Below are 18,266 nucleotides of genomic sequence, written 5' to 3' on the forward strand. Positions count from 1 at the left end.
GTTGTTATGGTATGGATGAACTTATTTTGCATAAAAACACTGTCTAAGAGGCAGAAACAATTTCGATTTTTAAGTCTGGTGTTAGTCCAGACTTTTTTTTATGTTACTACAATTCTACACATAATATAATTATTTATTGGGGGCGTTAAGCCAGCCCTCATTCATTCATGTTTTTCTTCCGCCCACTACAGCGTACTGCATGGGAAAATGGGTCACCCCACTTCAAACACTGCCTAACTTCACTGAGGTAGTATCAATAGTGTTTCGACATAACTCATACAATATAAAAAGGCAAATAAATAAGTACTGCCCATAACATCTGAATCTACGCAACTGAGATCTGTATGTCAAGTCTTCTTCACTTGTATCTCAAAATTAAAATTAAATTAAATAACTGTGAGTGTCAGCACTCAGTTCTTTCACAAGAAGCACAACTGCATACTGCAGTCCCTATATTTCTACTTTAGCCAATGTTTCCTTTTTTTAGTGAGGCCCTGGCAAGTCTCTCAGCGATGAAGTTTTGCAGAAACTATGATAAACAAGCATTGACCAAGCCAAAAGATTGGCAGCCATTGCCAGACCTACTGGGTCTGTTAGTGTTTGTTTTTCGTTCACTTGGACTTCACAGCCATGGTTTTATCAACTAAAAAACAAAAAGAACAATTAACATGCTGTCACTAATTATCTCTGTGAAAACCTAGAAATGTGTCTTCTTTTGTCAATTGCAGGTATCCACTGTGAGGAAGACATCAACGAATGCGACATAAGACCTTGTCAACATGGCGGGACCTGTGAAAATTTGCCAGGAAGTTACACCTGTCACTGCCCTGCTGAAGGACAGGAGGGGATATTTTACGGTGGCTCAAACTGCACTGACATTCTCCTTGGTTGCACACATCATAAATGCCAAAATGGCGGAGCCTGTTTTCCACAACTACAAAATGGTGAACATAACTACACATGTCGATGCAGCCCTGGGTACACGGGCTCGAACTGCGAAACAACGACAACGTTCTCCTTTGATGGCCACGGTTTACTTCATGTCCCCAGAATTACAGATGCGGAAACGGAAATATTTTATAACATTACACTGAGGTTACAAACTGTGCAGCGCTCATCACTGGTATTTCACCGAGGGACTGCAGAAACATTTCTAAGGCTGGAGCTGCGGAACGGCTATTTATCCGTGTCCCTCTACGTCTACACGCAGCTCGAGGCGCTCTTACATGTTGCGCGCAATGTCAGTGATGGAGAGTGGCATGCAGTAGAGGTAACCTTAGCTGGAGCGCTTACTCTCAAAGTGCTTGACAGCTCTTGCATTGAAAAATGTGCAAACACATCTGCCGCCACGGTGGTCAGTCACCCACTGACACTTGCCTTTCAGAGCACATTTTTCGGGGGGTTTCCGGCAGGCGGGGTGAGTGATGAGCAGGACCCTCGGACCGATAATTCCCAACCTGAGTCCTGGCTTGTCGGTTGTCTTCAGGACATTCACATCGATTCCAGCGTTACTACCCCGCTGGCCGTATCCACCGAAAGATCGTTAAACGTCAAAACAGGATGTCACCGGGAGGAGCGGTGCGAACGCCGTCCTTGTCAAAACAGGGGACGCTGCGTCAACTTGTGGCTGGGTTATCAGTGTGATTGCCATCGGCCCTACGAGGGGCCGGACTGCTCCAGAGGTAAGGGAAAGCTACACGCATCGAACGCATTATATTTCACTCACTGACAGAGCTTGCAAGATAGATTATGTTAGCTGAAGCAACAGCATGTACGGTCATGATGGTTTTTGTTGGAAGTCACGCATATGACCTAAAACAACCAAGGAAAATTGATGAGAGGAAACATTAAATGCTATTTTTTTTCGCATGCCAGCAATGGCAGTGATCTGGTTCCTGGAAAAACAGCTAGTATTAAAATTCTATATGGTGTGTGAAGATTGGGGCTGCGGGTTTGCCAATGCTTCTTTTATCCACCACCACGCACTGACCCTTTATATAATTCCTGCACGTTCTTTTTCATCCCTGCTTTCTACCGTTCTAACCGTTTTCCCATTTTTCTCCTCATCCTTCTTTCATCCTCTTCTCTCTTTTCTGGTCCCCATCTGCAACCACTGCCTTCAATTAAACACTGCACATGCAACAAATTATTTTTTGCACTTTTGCAAAACCTCTGAGTAAAAAAAACGAAGGTTAAAGTAACGTTATAGTTAGTTGAGTACAGGGCTTTAAGTGGGATGAAAAAACTGGGGGGGTCTCTCAAAGGGGTGTGGCCAGTGCAATTAGGGGCGTGGCTTTAAAACACTTGCTAAAAATCTGTGTTTAGCATAGTGTGCCGCCCGACTTGTATTTTGGTGTTTCTGTCATTGCATCCAGATATGTGAGACAAGTAACATCATACCTACAAAAAGTAAGGACTATTGGCTTTGTCAATGGTTATTAGTTGCATAAGATAAATAAGCTGCAACTATGGCTCGTTACATATAATATTGAAAAAGCTTTCAATTAAAGCCCTGGTGACCCTACCACAATGTTGCTGCTCTTGCGTTTTCAGAAAGAGCAGGGAAATCCAGAAAGAAAATGACTCATTAAAGGATTTCCCTTCCCCCACAACGCTCACCTGGCATGACGTCATGCCGTAACTTCTCCACTAGTGAGAAGTGAGCAGTGTGGGCACCGCACATCGATGTGCTAGCTGGCTCGAAACGGGTCTCTATCTGGCTGTTTTGCGCCCTGGCACTTTTGTTCTGACTGCAGAGACAGCAAACTGCTGTCACTGCAGTCCGGTAAAAAAAAAACGGAAAGCCTGTGCCAGGGCTCAAAACAGAGCCCGATAGAGACCCGTTTTGAGGCCCCCTTTAAAAAACTGCCGGCCCACTTAAAGCCCTGGTTGAGTATGTTAGTTACAAACAGCGCTTAAAATGGGCCAGTACTGTCCGGTACGGAGTACCAGCCCTTTTTTATTTTGGGAGAGCGAGAGAGTACCGGCACTTCTCAAGAGAAATGTAATACTTTTAATTCAAGAGTACCAGGACTTCTCAGAACCAAGCAGGTACTCTGGTAGAGAGTACCTGTACTTCTATTTTTTCATTTCAAGCACTGGTAACAACATTATAGTTCTGAACTAAAAAAAAAAAAATTACCAGTAAAAGTTAGCAGGGCTAAAAAACATAACTCACGCCCCCACCATGCACTGCTTATGACCTCCACATTACATCACTCTTGGCACGTAGAGGTTGTATTTAGAACCAGTCCAGTTCTACTGTAATGGTCTTGAAAATGTGTGTTAAGTAATGAGCTTCTTTGAGGACACTGCTAAACACCCAGCATTTGAGGGCTTAGTGTCTTTTGCTTGGTTAGGTCACAGGAAAGGAAATCCTCCTTTAGGGCATCTCTGAATAGATCACAAACATGACAGTGACTTGTGTGTTTCAGTCCTTTGTTTTGTGGAGTTCAAGTAGGTGGTGGTATAGATCATGGAGATGGCGGTGTGTTTTGGGGTTCAGTCCATTGGGGCTATAGGTCATGTTTTAAGAGCCTCTCTTGTCCCTGATAATGGGGAGAGTGTCAATGGTGTTGAATTGGGGATGATTTCGGTTTTTGGTCATGGGGATATTATTAAGGTTTTTGTGAGGACCTGTTGTCATGTTTAAGCCTAATTGAGAGAAAGTGTGTTGTCATGTGTAGGTTTAACAGAGAGAGAGCGAGAGAGAGAGAGAGAGAGAGAGAGAAAGAGAGAGAGATAGAGATAGTGTTGTCATGTGTAGGCTTGGAGAGAGTGTGTGTTGTCATGTGTAGGCTGGAGAGAGTGAGAGAGACAGAGAGAGACAGAGAGAGTGTTGTCATGTGTAGGCTTGAGAGAGAGAGATATGTATGTTGAAATCATTCTACCTTGGAGATTTTAGGCTGCAGGGACCAGGCAGCTTGTTTGAGAGTTTGTTTAAGTGCTGCTGCAGACCATAATTGAAGTCTGGTATTTGAGAGGTGCAGAGAAAGGTGTACATTTAATTTTGTTGGCCAGTATGTCCTGTTTAATTATGCTTTATCTAAATCTCCAGAAGACACAGTTGGGAGCTGTGATCTCAAACGTTTAATGGTTTTCTTTTTAACAAGGTGGCCCTGTCTTAACCCAATGTGGACAGGTAGGTTGTACAATAGTTCTTCTGTAAGGAATGATAGGTTTTAACTGTCAACTATTTTTTATTAGGTTGTGTTCTCATGACAAGGGCCTGGACGAGTTTCTGGGGTACAGTGGGATAATATTTGGATGCTGTTATCATTGATACATTTATTTGGCCCTTTTCTATGGTATGCAGTCAGTGCACATAATGCAAAAATCTTGAAAATGCACCATCTTGATATATCAAACTGGTAGTCAAAGGTCCCTTTTGATAACTGCGGGACTCTTCAGTGAGAATGGTGGCCATGATCACAAACCTCATGTGTCAGTTCTCAATAAACCTTCAAATGGCATTCAGCAGAGGATTCATATCTGGATCTACTCATACTTCCTCATTCCCCATTCAGGATTAATCATTCTCTTGACAATCTACTGGGAATCAAGCATTGAAGAGTAATCCGCTGTACCACCATGCGTTTCAGCCATGTGCTGGGAGGCCCAGAGCACTCGGCGCTGTCTATATCCAAGACAGACTGCCCAGAATTCAGTAGGCTTTATTGAATTTCAAGAAGATTCTGAACCTAAGCCCCCATGGCCCCATGTCCTGGCTTTATTCCATTTTATCAGCACGCTTTTCCTTCTCTTCTGTTACTTTTGTTCCCACAGTCTTCTTATTTTCATGTATTTCCACCTGTTCCAGCACTCCCTTCTTGCTGCTTTATTGATTTCCATTCACTTCCATGTTCTTATAACATTCTCCACATTAACCCCTTCGCCGCGCGTCAAATTCCGCTGCAGTGTGAGGGGGCGGAGCTGGGCGTGGCACTCAGGTACCCAGGACGGCTCCCGGCCGTCATAAATCACAGTGGGCGTGTGCTCATGACGGCCGGGAGCCGTCCGAACTCCGCCCACCAATGAATTCACCCGCACAGGCGAGGAATTAAACGTCCGTGGGCGGAGCGGCAACGGTCGGACGCCTCCCGGCCGTCATGAGCACACGTCTACTGTGACTCATGACGACCGGGAGCCGTCATGAGCATCAATGAGGTTATACCTTACTGAATTGTTAAGAAACAACAAGAGAGGGAGGGTAGAGTATATACAGGAACACTCTCAGTCCCCCAAGGTAATATTCATCGTAAAAACAGAAGAGTGTACCTTTTACTTATACACTAAAGGTAGAGGAAAAAGACCAACTAGGTTCTTTATAAAGCCCTCACTCACCAAACTAGTTGGTGACATGCTTCATCATCGGGCCCCACCAAGGAGAGGCTGAATGCCATCCTGGTGTGCTTCAATGCCAGAATTACTGCGGAGCTGGTAGTTCGTGTGTAGTGAAACAGTGACAAGTGAGTGCTAAAAATGTCACGATTGTGTCAAAGAATACATTTTATTAGAAGCCAATCAGACATAGTTAAAAACAAAGTGTGGGACATTAGGGCTGAATAGATTGTTCAGCGAAGTCCACTAGGAAGAGGTCAACATGTTTCTGCCTATGTGTTATGAGTTAAACAGGCATTTGTCAGGACCGTGAAGTGTAACCTCACAGTATGGGCGCACTAAGGCCCTCCCTAACCAGAGGTTGTAAGTGTGAAAAAATAAAAATATATGAACCTAGTTGGTCTTTTTCTTTGTGCTCTACCTTTAGTGTATAAGTAAAAGGTACACTCTTCTGTTGTTACGATGAATATACCTTACTGAAAACACATTGCTCTCTCAGACTTGCATTTCTAGTCAAGAACACTTATAATTTACTAAGGTTTATTCTTTCTATGATGCCGCATTAGACCCATTCAGTGGTTGAAACAAATAGATCAATCCAATAACCCCTTGCAAGCTTGAGTATCAAATAAAGTACAGGTAAATTGTCAACACAGGGATGATTTACAAAAAGGTTATCACTTGCTTTGGTGCACTTATATGTCCTAAAGAGTGACATGTAGGACCAATCATGGAGCAAAACAATGAAATTGATTCAGTCATTAAAAATAACAGAAACATATCAGAGATTATATCCGTAAGAAAGACCAGGCGTAGATATTGAAAGTGATACATATTTATATGATATGAAAAGAAAACCATGGGGGACATAGTTAGGAAAACAATCATTCATTAATCTGTAAGGGATAACCTTAGAATGTTGTTGGAAACCTAGATCAATGTATGACCAATCCACTCTTATATAGGGAATTAGTCCAATATATTAAACAAGTGATTCATGGATGTTGGATCCAGAAGGTTGCTTTACAAAGAAGTGGAAGCATCGTCACGGTTTCACGGTTTCAGTCTCTAGTGTCATCAGTATGCAAGACCATCTTTAGGACTGTTTAAGCTAGAGGAAACATAGTATGGATCCTTAATAGGAAGGCGCTATATAAGACAATAAATTCATATACAAGTTGTTAATGTTTGTTTAATTGTACATCTGCATATTAAGGGCCTGTGACACAGCAAATGTGAAAACACTTGTGTTGTCCTGCATACTGGTGGTGGTGTGTAAAAACAGTGTCCATAATAGTGAGATAAAAATAGGTAAATGGATACCTACCAGACTCAAAAAATGCTCAGCTCCATCTGGAGATATATGGTCTACAAAAGGTTAAAAAGAGTGGCCAAGAGGTATTGAGAAAGATGTATCTGGGTTTTAAAGCCAGGACTTACATGAACACTTGTGGGTTGAGCTCACGTTTAAAATAACTTTAAACTCGTATGTCCTATAATTGGGTAAAATGTGAAACAATGCAAGTAATCAAATATGCATTTAAGTAATAAAACTAGAGCAACAGACACGATCTCAAGCATGGCTCGCCTCAGTTAACTGAATGAATCGGAAAAAGCAACCTTTAATAGTTATGTAGATTATCCCCTTGTTGACCATTTACATGTACTGCTTTAGACTCATTGACGATTACATGTAAAGATCTGTGTGCTGTTTTGTCACTTACTTTGATATACAGACCCCTTTTAGCGGGCATAAAGGCCTATAATCTCCTGGCTCTGTGCTAGCTCAAGGGATCAATGCAGATTCCCTGGTGGTCGTTTCAGACAATTTGAATACTCATTTCGACCTCCAGAGTATGTCTATTTTCCTACTTTGATTTGAAGGTTAGGCTCCTGCTTCCTTCACAATGCCTTGTACATCATTTGTTCCAGTTTGCCTCAGTGTCAACACTTTTAACTATACCCAGTTCCCCTTGTCTGCTCAATTTGGCTTCCCTTTCTCCTGTGAATTTAAACAGTCTTTTACAGTTGATGGTGCGCCCTGTCCAGCAGTTAAGTTTAGGAGATGGAATTCTATTACCGCAGGCAGTTTTTTTCAGTAAATTAATGGAAAAAGTTCCAGCGCGGCACCCTGCTGACTAGCCAATTCTTTTGGATGAGAATTACAAATCATAGAATGTTGCTGGTAACCTCCTAGCCCCCCCACCCATAAGCAAACGGAGTAAAAAGGTTTGCCCCTCTTTCAGATGGTTCTTTCCAAGACCTCGCTGCATTGAAGAGCTGTCTACAAGCCGTGGAATGCTGTTGGTGATGAGATGATGCTCCAGCTCCCAAATTGGAAAGACAAAAATCTAACTATATCTATAAGTGTGTGATTAAAAAAGCTAATCTTACATTCTATTCAAATAAAATCGTTAATACACCTAATCTATCAGCAGCAATCTTTCCAGAGATAAGGGAATGTGAGAGTTCACCAGACAGATTCAACCGCATCACAGATTCTTCTGTGAATACGATTTCTACTATTTGAGCTACATTAAGGAAGGATCAGGGCCCCCATTCCATGCTCCCACCTGCTTCTCTTCCACACCCAGCCTGTCCCTTTTCTCACTTTCACTATTTGAGCAAGGTGGATTTTACAATGATAGTTAATTTCAGCAAATTCTCTGGCTTGCCTTTGGCCCCTTTGCTTCCTAGACTTCATCCAAGCTATTTGATATTTACTCTTGATGACCATGAACCACCATTAATGCCTCTTTATCCTCTGACAAGATTCATAATTCTCTTAAACTTGCTTGTTTTGTTCCTCTATTAAAAGAGACCGCTCTTTGCCCAGATAATCTGGCTGCTTTCTTGCCTGTTTCACAGCTACCATATTACTGTTTTTCATCAGCTCTCCAAGTTTGCAGAGACCAATCAACTTATTTACTCTGCCTAGATGAGCTTGTGCGCTTGGCACAGCCTGGAGTTGATGGTTTGTTCGCCTTGAACGACTTACGGCATTGTGCTGATTCCAATATCTCTGCAGCCTTGATCTTGTTCTGGTTCAGTGTACTCTTCTTTGTAGATGACCCCAATGTCACGCTTCTGATTGACTCTGCGATTGTCCTTCCAACGTCCAACAATGGATAAGCTCTAACAACTTAAAACTCAGTGCAGTGGCGTAACGAAACTTGAGGGGGCTCCCCTGCAGGGTACATTGAGGGGCCCCCTCTGGACCCAATCTGGAGCTCTCCGGCTGAAGTGTGGTGCAGAGGGGGCCCCCTGCACCGCAGGGGCTGCAGGGGCTTGTGTTACGTCCCTGACTCAGGGGTGACAAACAAGATATTCTGTGCTCTAAAAACGGTTTACTTTTGGGGAACTTCCGTTCTGGCTCAGTGCTCTGAGGTCTATGCCCTCCCATATGTGAAATGTAAAACATTTGGGCATTAAAATGTATTAGTCTCAGGGCTTTTAATGATCAGATTTCAACTGTGGCGAGGTGTTGCATTTTCCGGGCTTCATAACTTAAAATGATCTATCTATCTATCTATCTATCTATCTATCTATCTATCTATCTATCTATCTATCTATCTATCTATCTATCTATCTATCTATCTATCTATCTATCTATCTATCTATCTATCTATCTATCTATCTATCTATCTATCTGTCTATCTGTCTATCTATCTATCGTATCTATTTATCTATCTATCTGTTTGATTTCTTTCCTTCATAAGGTTCAGGTACTGAAAGGTTTTGTGTCAGCTAGCCTGGATTAAAGGAATTTAATTTACCAGCATATCAGATCCATAGTTGCATTTAAGTCAACTTTACTAATCACTTAACACCGTCAAACCAATGGTTTTGGTTGTATTATCCAAAACGTCTAAAAATGTTCAAAATAAATATCTCCTGGACATCCCTAGTTTTCAACTAAAGACATTGTAATGGGTAAATGGAATTCCCTGTCAATACTACCTCCTAGAATCAAACCTGTCTAAGTTGGGATGCTTGAAGAGGTGGCTGTTTCCAACTAACAACTAGTGGAGCTGTCTTTCTGTTATGCTCTTGCTCTTCTTTATTGTGGACTTTTGTGAGGATAAAGGACCTGGATTTATCAATGCCAAGATACTGTGTAGGGTGCATGATGCCCTAGATAAATCAGAAACCCAAACCTGTTACTTGTGTCCATATCCTCCTTCATCACCACCTGATGTCACTCTTTGTTTCCTTCATCCGTTTTCTCTCTTTTCAGTAATATCTTAACCTTCTTATCGATTGCCATGTCCTCATTCTTCTTTCTCCTCCTTGCGCCCCTTTTACAGTGTCCTTTCTCCTTTCTTGATATTTTCCACCCCCTCTGCAAGGCCCTTTAATAATCTCTCTTTGCTGTTTTGTTCAACTTTGGGGTACTTAGGCAGCACCTGCTGTTTTTCTGTTCGGGAGGATATAGGGTTGCCCAATAATATACCTCCACAAATCCGGACACCAGTTTTTCTCTCTTCCACCATCACAAAATCCAGATCCCAGAAAAATGCTTTCACTCACTTTCATGCAGTTGTTTCTTGATGTCTACTGCCAGGCATATTTTGTTGGCCCTTGCATCAATATTGACCTCTGCACGTATCTTTAGTGAACTCTTTTTTCCTTTACGTCCATGGATGGAGGGAGTTAATTTACTATTTGACCACCATCATTCTGATTGACGTCTTTTCCTGTTTCTACATCCGAAATTTTTACCTGATGTAGTGTTGGTAAGGTTACACAGTGTGTGCAGCCCAAATGCCTTTTTTATCTAGTGAATTCAAACACTACTATCTATTCATCTCTTGACAGCCATAGTATGATACAGGAAAATATATCAACCCCCTGAGCTCATCCCAGAAATAACAGAATCAACTTTCTACAAACTCTGTATCGCCCTCTTTGCTCTAGAATGTGAAAGCGTTACATTTGTGAAAAACTCTCTGAATTCTCCCTCACTCCGAATAACTATTGTGCCTTTCAGTCAATCGATCTATCAATCAGTGACTACTCAACCATGAGGATCTCAAGGCGCTGTAGGAGGAGGTGGGGGGGTTGGTGCTGAACAGCCTGGGTGTGGAGGTTCAGTCAAAGAGCAAGGTCTTGAAGACCTTCCTGAACGGGATCAACAACACGGATTGCCTGAGTTGGACGGTCTAGGTCTTTGCGGCGAGGTAGGATAAGGATCTTCTTCCTCCTTGTGGATCTATGGGACTGAAGCCAGGATGAGTTGGGCAGAGTGGAGTTGTCAGGCAGGTGGAAAGCAAGTTGGTGGCTCAGGTATTTTGGTCCTGCGTCGTGTAGAGCCTTGTAGGCATGTGTGAGGAGCTTGAAGGTGATTCTCTTGTTGATAGGGAGCCAGTGGAGTTGTCTGAGGTCTTGTGTCATGCAGCTGCGGCGAGGGATGTCGAAGACCAGTCTGGCTGCTGAATTTTGAATGTTCTGTAGTTTCTTGAGCTGTTTCTGGGTGACGCCGGCTTAGAGTGCATTCTCTTTGATGAACTTGAAGAGTTGGGTATTGATGCATTTCTCAATGACCTTGGCTGGGAAGGGGAGGTGGGAGATAGGTCTGAAGTTCTTTATGTCTGTTGGGACGGCGACTGTTTCTTCAGCAGGGGGTTGATCTTGGCGTGTTTCCAGTCATCGGCGAAGGTGGCGGTTTTAATGGAGCAGTTGATGGTGCGGCAAAGCTCCGGGGGTGATGGTTGCTCTATGGAAGATGTCGCACGGGCAGGGGTCCGATGGGGATCCCGAGTGGATGCTCCTCATGGTCATGAGTGTGTCGTCTGTGGTAAGGGGAGTCCAGTTGAGCACGATCTGTTGGGGTGTGGCGTGGTTGCGTGCCGTGGTGGTGGGCGTAATGGTGGGCTCTTGAGTGTCGAAGCTGTCATAGATCTGCCTGATCTTGTGGTGGAAGAAGGGGCTAAGTTTGTTGCAGAGGTCTTGGGAGGGTGGGGCGTCTATGGTCTCGGCCTGGTAAACTCCTTGACAATGGCAAAGAGTTCTTTACTGTTGTGTGCGTTTGTGTTCATTCAGTCTTGGAATGCCTTTCTACATCTACCACCTGTTTACCTTTTTTGCATTCTCATTAGTTTCAAAGTGGTGGCCTGCTCCTTTTCATTGTGCCTATGGTATCTGTTGGTACAGATCCCCTGCCTAACACACCACTTACTTTAGCACCCCATGGGGGTGAGGCCCATGATATCAGATGGTGTTTGGGGTGATGGTTGCCTACCGTGATGCTTTGTGGTGGCTCATTTCCTATTTTTGTATGACCGCAGTTGCAGTCACAAACCATTGATCAGATACCAACACCTGAGATGAGGTGATATCTGATTCACCTAGTGAGACACAACCCCTTTAGAATTGCTGGGGGCGTCTCAAGCTTGTCAGAAGACGTGTATACTGCCACTTGATGCTGAGTTAATCCTCCTTTCCTCTAAAATCACAACAACTGTTAACTAGAGCTTCAGCCTGGAACCCTGGGTAAGGGAGCAGGGAAGAGAGAGAAAAATTGCTCTGGATTTGTAAGGTTATGCTACTCGGGCTCCAGAAAGTTTCAGCGTAATGATACTCTAGGACACAGACAGCCTCAGAAATGGAAGAACACATAAGTATAGTAAATGGTAAACAACAAGTAAATACAGAAGGTCTCAGTAGAACTCTCAAGGAATTCCTTACCCATCTCCTCATAGTTGGAAGCTTTGACGAGCCCAAGGAAGACTAGGAGCCAGCCTTCATCACAGAGGAAAAGTGGGGTCTGAACCACAACAAGAGGAATCAGACAGTAATCCAGAGTACAACTGCATTCCCTAATGAATTCCCAACTCGGAAACATGTTTTTTGTAACGTGGATCCTGCCCTGTTAAGGGATATAGGCTTCTTTTAAAAATAATGTTTCCTTTTTGAAAATGCTGTGATGGAAGGGTGCTTTCCTTTGCAGGCCGCCATCTGTGCCTGTAGCTTCTTGCAAGGGGTCGCAAAGGGCAACCTGTCTAATACAAGCCGTTTTGAAACCTCTCCAAAACAACATTTTGTAAAGCATCCTAATAGTACATATAGGCCACAGTACAAAGTGTCCTGTCCTCTTTCCTCAGCCAAAGAGAGCAGAGGGTCAAGCTAGGAGAGTTCCTCTCCCCTGCTAAGCCCGTGCAATGTGGGGTTCCACAGGGGTCGGCCTTGAGTCCGACCCTTTTTAACATCTATGTGGCCCCACTTGCCAGGTTAGTAAGATCGCACGGGATGGAGGTGGTGTCATGCGCCGATGACACGCAGATCATGGTGTCCCTCTCCCTCTCGGTGAGTACCTCCGCGCTCAGCTTCAGGAACTGCATGCAGGTAGTCTCCGAATGGATGATTCTAAATTCACTGAAGCTGAACGGAGAGAAAACCGAGGTCTTGATCTTCGGCAAAGATCAAGACATATGGTCCAGTGACTGTTGGCCCCCCTCCTTCGGAGTATGTCCTTTGCCTGTAAAATCAGCCCGTAATCTGGGCGTGATTATTGATACGTCACTGGCCATGATGCAGCAGGTTAACCGAACTGTGCCCACCTGTTGGGGAGTCATTAAGATTCTTAGGAAAATAGCCTAAGCCCGTAAACAGACCGTGGTTGCCCTTGTGGCATTACGGCTGGATTACTGCAACACACTGTATGCGGAAATAAATAAGAGCCTTATTCTACGCCTTCAGACCGTTTAGAACGCGGCTGCCAAATTTGTCCTGGGCATCCCTAACACCTCCTCTGCTACTCTCGCCAGGAAGAGTCTGCACTGGCTCCCGATCCACCTTAGGATCACTTTCAAAATTCTATTCCTGGTCTTCAGTGCTCTATCAGGTGGATGCTCAGAAGCCATTGGCTCCCTTCTTGTCCCTTACACCCCTAGCAGAAGCCTTCGTTCCGCCTCTAAGAATCTCCTATCTGTCCCTCGAACAAACAGAGTCAGATGGGGTGGAAGGGCCTTCTCCTCTATGGCCCCCAAACTGTGGAATGACCTCCCTTCCGAGTTAAAAGCACAATCCTCTATGGCCCTTTTTAAGAAAGCATTAAAAACGTGGCTCTTCATTAAGGCCTATCAGTAGCATGATCTCTGACTCTGGACTATGTTTGGTTAGGCGCCTTGACGCCCGTTGGGCAAAGTTGCGCGTTATAAGTTGTGTTTCATTTCATTCATTTCATTTCAGGTAGGTCGCAAATAGGTGGTGCACATTGCACTCACTGCTTGCAACCTAACTGACATGGATAAGCCCTGTTACATTTTGGATTGTTAAGGAGAAGTCGATCTAGCGATTGTCACAGATATGAAGACTGGGGGTTGGCTCTACTCAAGAAGAGTGAGATGGCATCTGCTGAGGCTGTCTCTGTGTTGGATGTGCAAGAGGACAGTGCAGCAACTCAGGAGCAACATGGATGAGAAATTCCAAAACGTCAAACACCAGCAAGTTAAGAAGGGATTGAGTCCCACTTCGTTTCCTCTTCAAAATGAGTGTATCAGGGTCACTTTTTATTTGATTGTGCATTAGTTCCTACAGGCCCAAGACTAGCATTTAACTTACAAATTTGTAAGTGTAAAGGAGATAATAATTTTCACCCCAAAACAGATACGGATATGTATTTGCAGTGCTTAATTTTATCAAATGATATAGACAAACAATGGTCCTAGACCTATAGATTGAGGTACATTGATCGAATCAGGAAATGGATAATTATTCAAAAAACAAAGCACCTTCGATTAGTCTGCTATCCGCAAAACAAAGACTAAATCTTTGAGACAAGACCTTACACCACGGTTCTTTAGAAAAATATATTCTTATTTAATTTTTTATATTCAAGTTTTTGCATAATTCTGTCAATAAAAACATATAGGTTGCCCCAAGATAGGAGAGTGCAAAAGAGAAAGTGTGATTTTAAAGGGGTGAGCGAGTGGAGTGAAAAGGAAAAATTGCACAGTGATAAAAAAGAAATAAGTTTATAATTTTAAACAATCAATACTGAATATAAATATTCACAAAATAACAGTATTGAACACCTAGCCAACAAACATAAGTTCATTTAGATTGCAAACAACAACATTGTAGTGTTCACGTAACAATGTCCACAGTCTTGCACTGTCTACAAAGTTGGAGAGGTACTGGTCTAGGTGTATATGTAGAAATTGTCGACGTTTCGACTCGACTTGTTCCCGAACGGTGATTTAGACCTGGGGATTGCGAGTCTTCATCAGGACAGAGAGCAAACAACGAGGCAACCAGGGAATATTGAATAACCCTGAAAACAAAAAAGGGGGGGAAAAATCGGAATTATTATCCGTGGTGTAAAGGTGCAGCCTATCCCAAAACGGGATTTGGCAGTTCCTCTTACCCTTAATAGTAGAGAGAACGTTGGTACTGGTGATCCGAATTCACCACGTCTCAAACAGGATTCCTGCAGAGACAAAAATGGAATAGGATCTAGAGTATAACCCAATTCCGTGGTGCTTAATACCACCCATAATAATTAGTATGACATAGGTATCTATTTACCTTGAAAATATATTTGGGTCCATGTAGTGGAGTCGTTATTTCTTACGTGGACGCGGTGCGTGATCCCTAAAATTAATTTATACACCATCAGTATAACCTGTATGCAATGTCTCTAGGTAACTGGTATTTTGCTATTTAAAACATTGTCAATTACCTTGATTCTGTCTGAATACAGCCTCCACGAAGGGGAATTTCAAGCTGTCACTCCAATAATGGACGTACACTGCACAAATGACAATAAGTCCTAGTTGATTATGTCATTAGTGTCACTCACTTGTAGGGTATTCATATTTGTAAACCAAATAGGCTTACCTGTCTGCGAACGATGCTGGTAAAATTAATCCCAAATTGTTTCCAGATGTAAGCTATATTAACAAAGACATAAATTCTGGTCTTACTAAAGGTACAAAAAGCCTGTTTCTGGGTCTACAATCTTTATAACAAAGTGGTCATTATGCTGACGAATCTGAGGGAAGACCTACCCGCTGTGTTTAGTTTGTAGCGTGTCCATCCAAGCCTCCCAGTGCTTCCGGATGTCCAGTTGATGTGGAGATTAGTTCCACTTGATTTTGAACGCTGTGTTAAAAAACGGAGGGATATGCTTAAAGTAATCAGTCAGGGGTAGAACGGAGTTGTTTCAAAATTAATTTTAAAATGACTCGCCAACCTACCCGTGATTGCGTGCATAGAATCCTCAACTTCCGAAGCCTCTCGGTGCTGCGGAATGCCGTCGGTGAATCCGACAGTATTTCCGCCTTGGTAAATACCCAGACAGCTTAGCGCAGACTGCATCAAGAGAGGACTACAACGAAGGGCGTTGGGAGTCCGGAACGAGGTTTTTAAAAAAATAGAAATTTGGAAATGCATTGAGGTCGATTGAGCCAATCGTCTCAAGTATTTAGCAATGAATAATTCAAACAATTTTTAGAATTCGAATAACATTAGACCGATGTTTTTAGGTAGAAGTGAACGAGGGACTAAGGTTATATATCAAACCTATGGGTGTTTAGTAGAGGTAAACGAAGGACAAAGCCCGGTGTGTTGTGCCTGTGGCAACTCAAATAGACACTGTAAACGTATTCAACTGCAACCAATAACTTGTTATACAAGTTGCATTAATGACATATCATGAATTCATGTAACACATTGCTAAACATATAAAGAAATTTAGAAAATGCATTGAGGTCGATTGTTATTTGGCAAATTCATACAATTTTTCAAAATTCGAATGACATCAGACCGATGTTTTTAGGTAGAAGTAAACAAGGGACTAATGGTTATGTGTCAAACCTATGGATGTTTAGTAGAGGTAAACGAAGGACAAAGCCTGATGTGTTATGCCATGTGGCAACTCGAGTTGACACTGTAAACATATTCAACTGCAACCAATAAAAAATGAAAAATGTTGTACAAGTTACATTGATGACATATCATGAATTCATGTAACACATTGCTAACCATATAAAAGAACAGGTGTCTTATCATTACATCGTGTTTAGCATGTACCGCATTTAAGAATATAAATGACTTAGTGCAATTGTAGATTCACATGCCCAACAATGACACTTGTTTATTCAGCTCCTCTAATTCATTCAGCCCCTTGTTGACAGTATTGAGAGTATGTATCCATTTGCACTCGCTTCTGTTCAAGATGTTATGTAAGTCACCTCCTCTGGGGTTAGCCGTTATCTTTTCTATGACCCACCACCGAAGGCTATTTTCATGATGTTCAAATCTGTGGAAATGATCCACCAGTGGTGCCCCCTGAGTCTTACATCTTATGCGGCTCATGTGTTGTAAGATCCGACATTTGATTTTTTGTGTGGTTTGCCCCACGTACAAAAAACCGCAGGGACATATCACCGCATAGACAACCCATGACGTATTACAGTTGGTATGTTGGGTGAGTTTGTATGTTCGCTCATTATGGTCAAATTTATCACATTCTCGTGATAAATGGTATGCCTCCACCTTTACATGCATTTCGCAAGGGTAGAAATATTCGTGACCACTTGGTTAAAGCCCTTCTACCACACAGGCCACTCGCAGACCAACCAACCATTTGGGGAGCCCCCCCGGTAGAAGGCCATAGGAAGTGTGGGAGTTGTAAAGCTTGTCCCCTCGCACGAGAATGTGATAAATTTGACCATAATGAGCGAACATACAAACTCACCCAACATACCAACTGTAATACGTCATGGGTTGTCTATGCGGTGATATGTCCCTGCGGTTTTTTGTACGTGCGGCAAACCACACAAAAAATCAAATGTCGGATCTTACAACACATGAGCCGCATAAGATGTAAGACTCAGGGGGCACCACTGTTGGATCATTTCCACAGATTTGAACATCATGAAAATAGCCTTCGGTGGTGGGTCATAGAAAAGATAACGGCTAACCCCAGAGGAGGTGACTTACATAACATCTTGAACAGAAGAGAGTGCAAATGGATACATACTCTCAATACTGTCAACAAGGGGCTGAATGAATTAGAGGAGCTGAATAAACAAGTGTCATTGTTGGGCATGTGAATCTACAATTGCACTAAGTCATTTATATTCTTAAATGTGGTACATGCTAAACACGATGTAATGATAAGACACCTGTTCTTTTATATGGTTAGCAATGTGTTACATGAATTCATGATATGTCATCAATGTAACTTGTACAACATTTTTCATTTTTTATTGGTTGCAGTTGAATATGTTTACAGTGTCAACTCGAGTTGCCACATGGCATAACACATCAGGCTTTGTCCTTCGTTTACCTCTACTAAACATCCATAGGTTTGACACATAACCATTAGTCCCTTGTTTACTTCTACCTAAAAACATCGGTCTGATGTCATTCGAATTTTGAAAAATTGTATGAATTTGCCAAATAACAATCGACCTCAATGCATTTTCTAAATTTCTTTATATGTTTAGCAATGTGTTACATGAATTCATGATATGTCATTAATGCAACTTGTATAACAAGTTATTGGTTGCAGTTGAATACGTTTACAGTGTCTATTTGAGTTGCCACAGGCTTTGTCCTTCGTTTACCTCTACTAAACACCCATAGGTTTGATATATAACCTTAGTCCCTCGTTCACTTCTACCTAAAAACATCGGTCTAATGTTATTCGAATTCTAAAAATTGTTTGAATTATTCATTGCTAAATACTTGAGACGATTGGCTCAATCGACCTCAATGCATTTCCAAATTTCTATTTTTTTAAAAACCTCGTTCCGGACTCCCAACGCCCTTCGTTGTAGTCCTCTCTTGATGCCGTCTGCGCTAAGCAGTCTGGGTATTTACCAAGGCGGAAATACTGTCGGATTCACCGACGGCATTCCGCAGCACCGAGAGGCTTTGGAAGTTGAGGATTCTATGCACGCAATCACGGGTAGGTT

The 18,266-nt window shown here is 42.6% G+C and overlaps 1 protein-coding gene across 1 annotated transcript in view; it reads left to right on the forward strand.

Moving 5' to 3' along the window:
• Nucleotides 1-18,266, forward strand: part of CRB1 (crumbs cell polarity complex component 1) — a 713,161-nt gene that overhangs the window by 563,172 nt on the left and 131,723 nt on the right. Inside the window, exon 6 of the mRNA XM_086954812.1 lies at nt 729-1,682. Coding sequence (XP_086810938.1) covers nt 729-1,682 — 954 coding nt within the window. The remainder of the gene's footprint in view (nt 1-728; nt 1,683-18,266) is intronic.

This window comes from Lissotriton vulgaris, chromosome 1_1, assembly GCF_964263255.1.
Source record: "Lissotriton vulgaris chromosome 1_1, aLisVul1.2, whole genome shotgun sequence".
Taxonomy (NCBI): Eukaryota; Metazoa; Chordata; class Amphibia; order Caudata; family Salamandridae; genus Lissotriton; species Lissotriton vulgaris.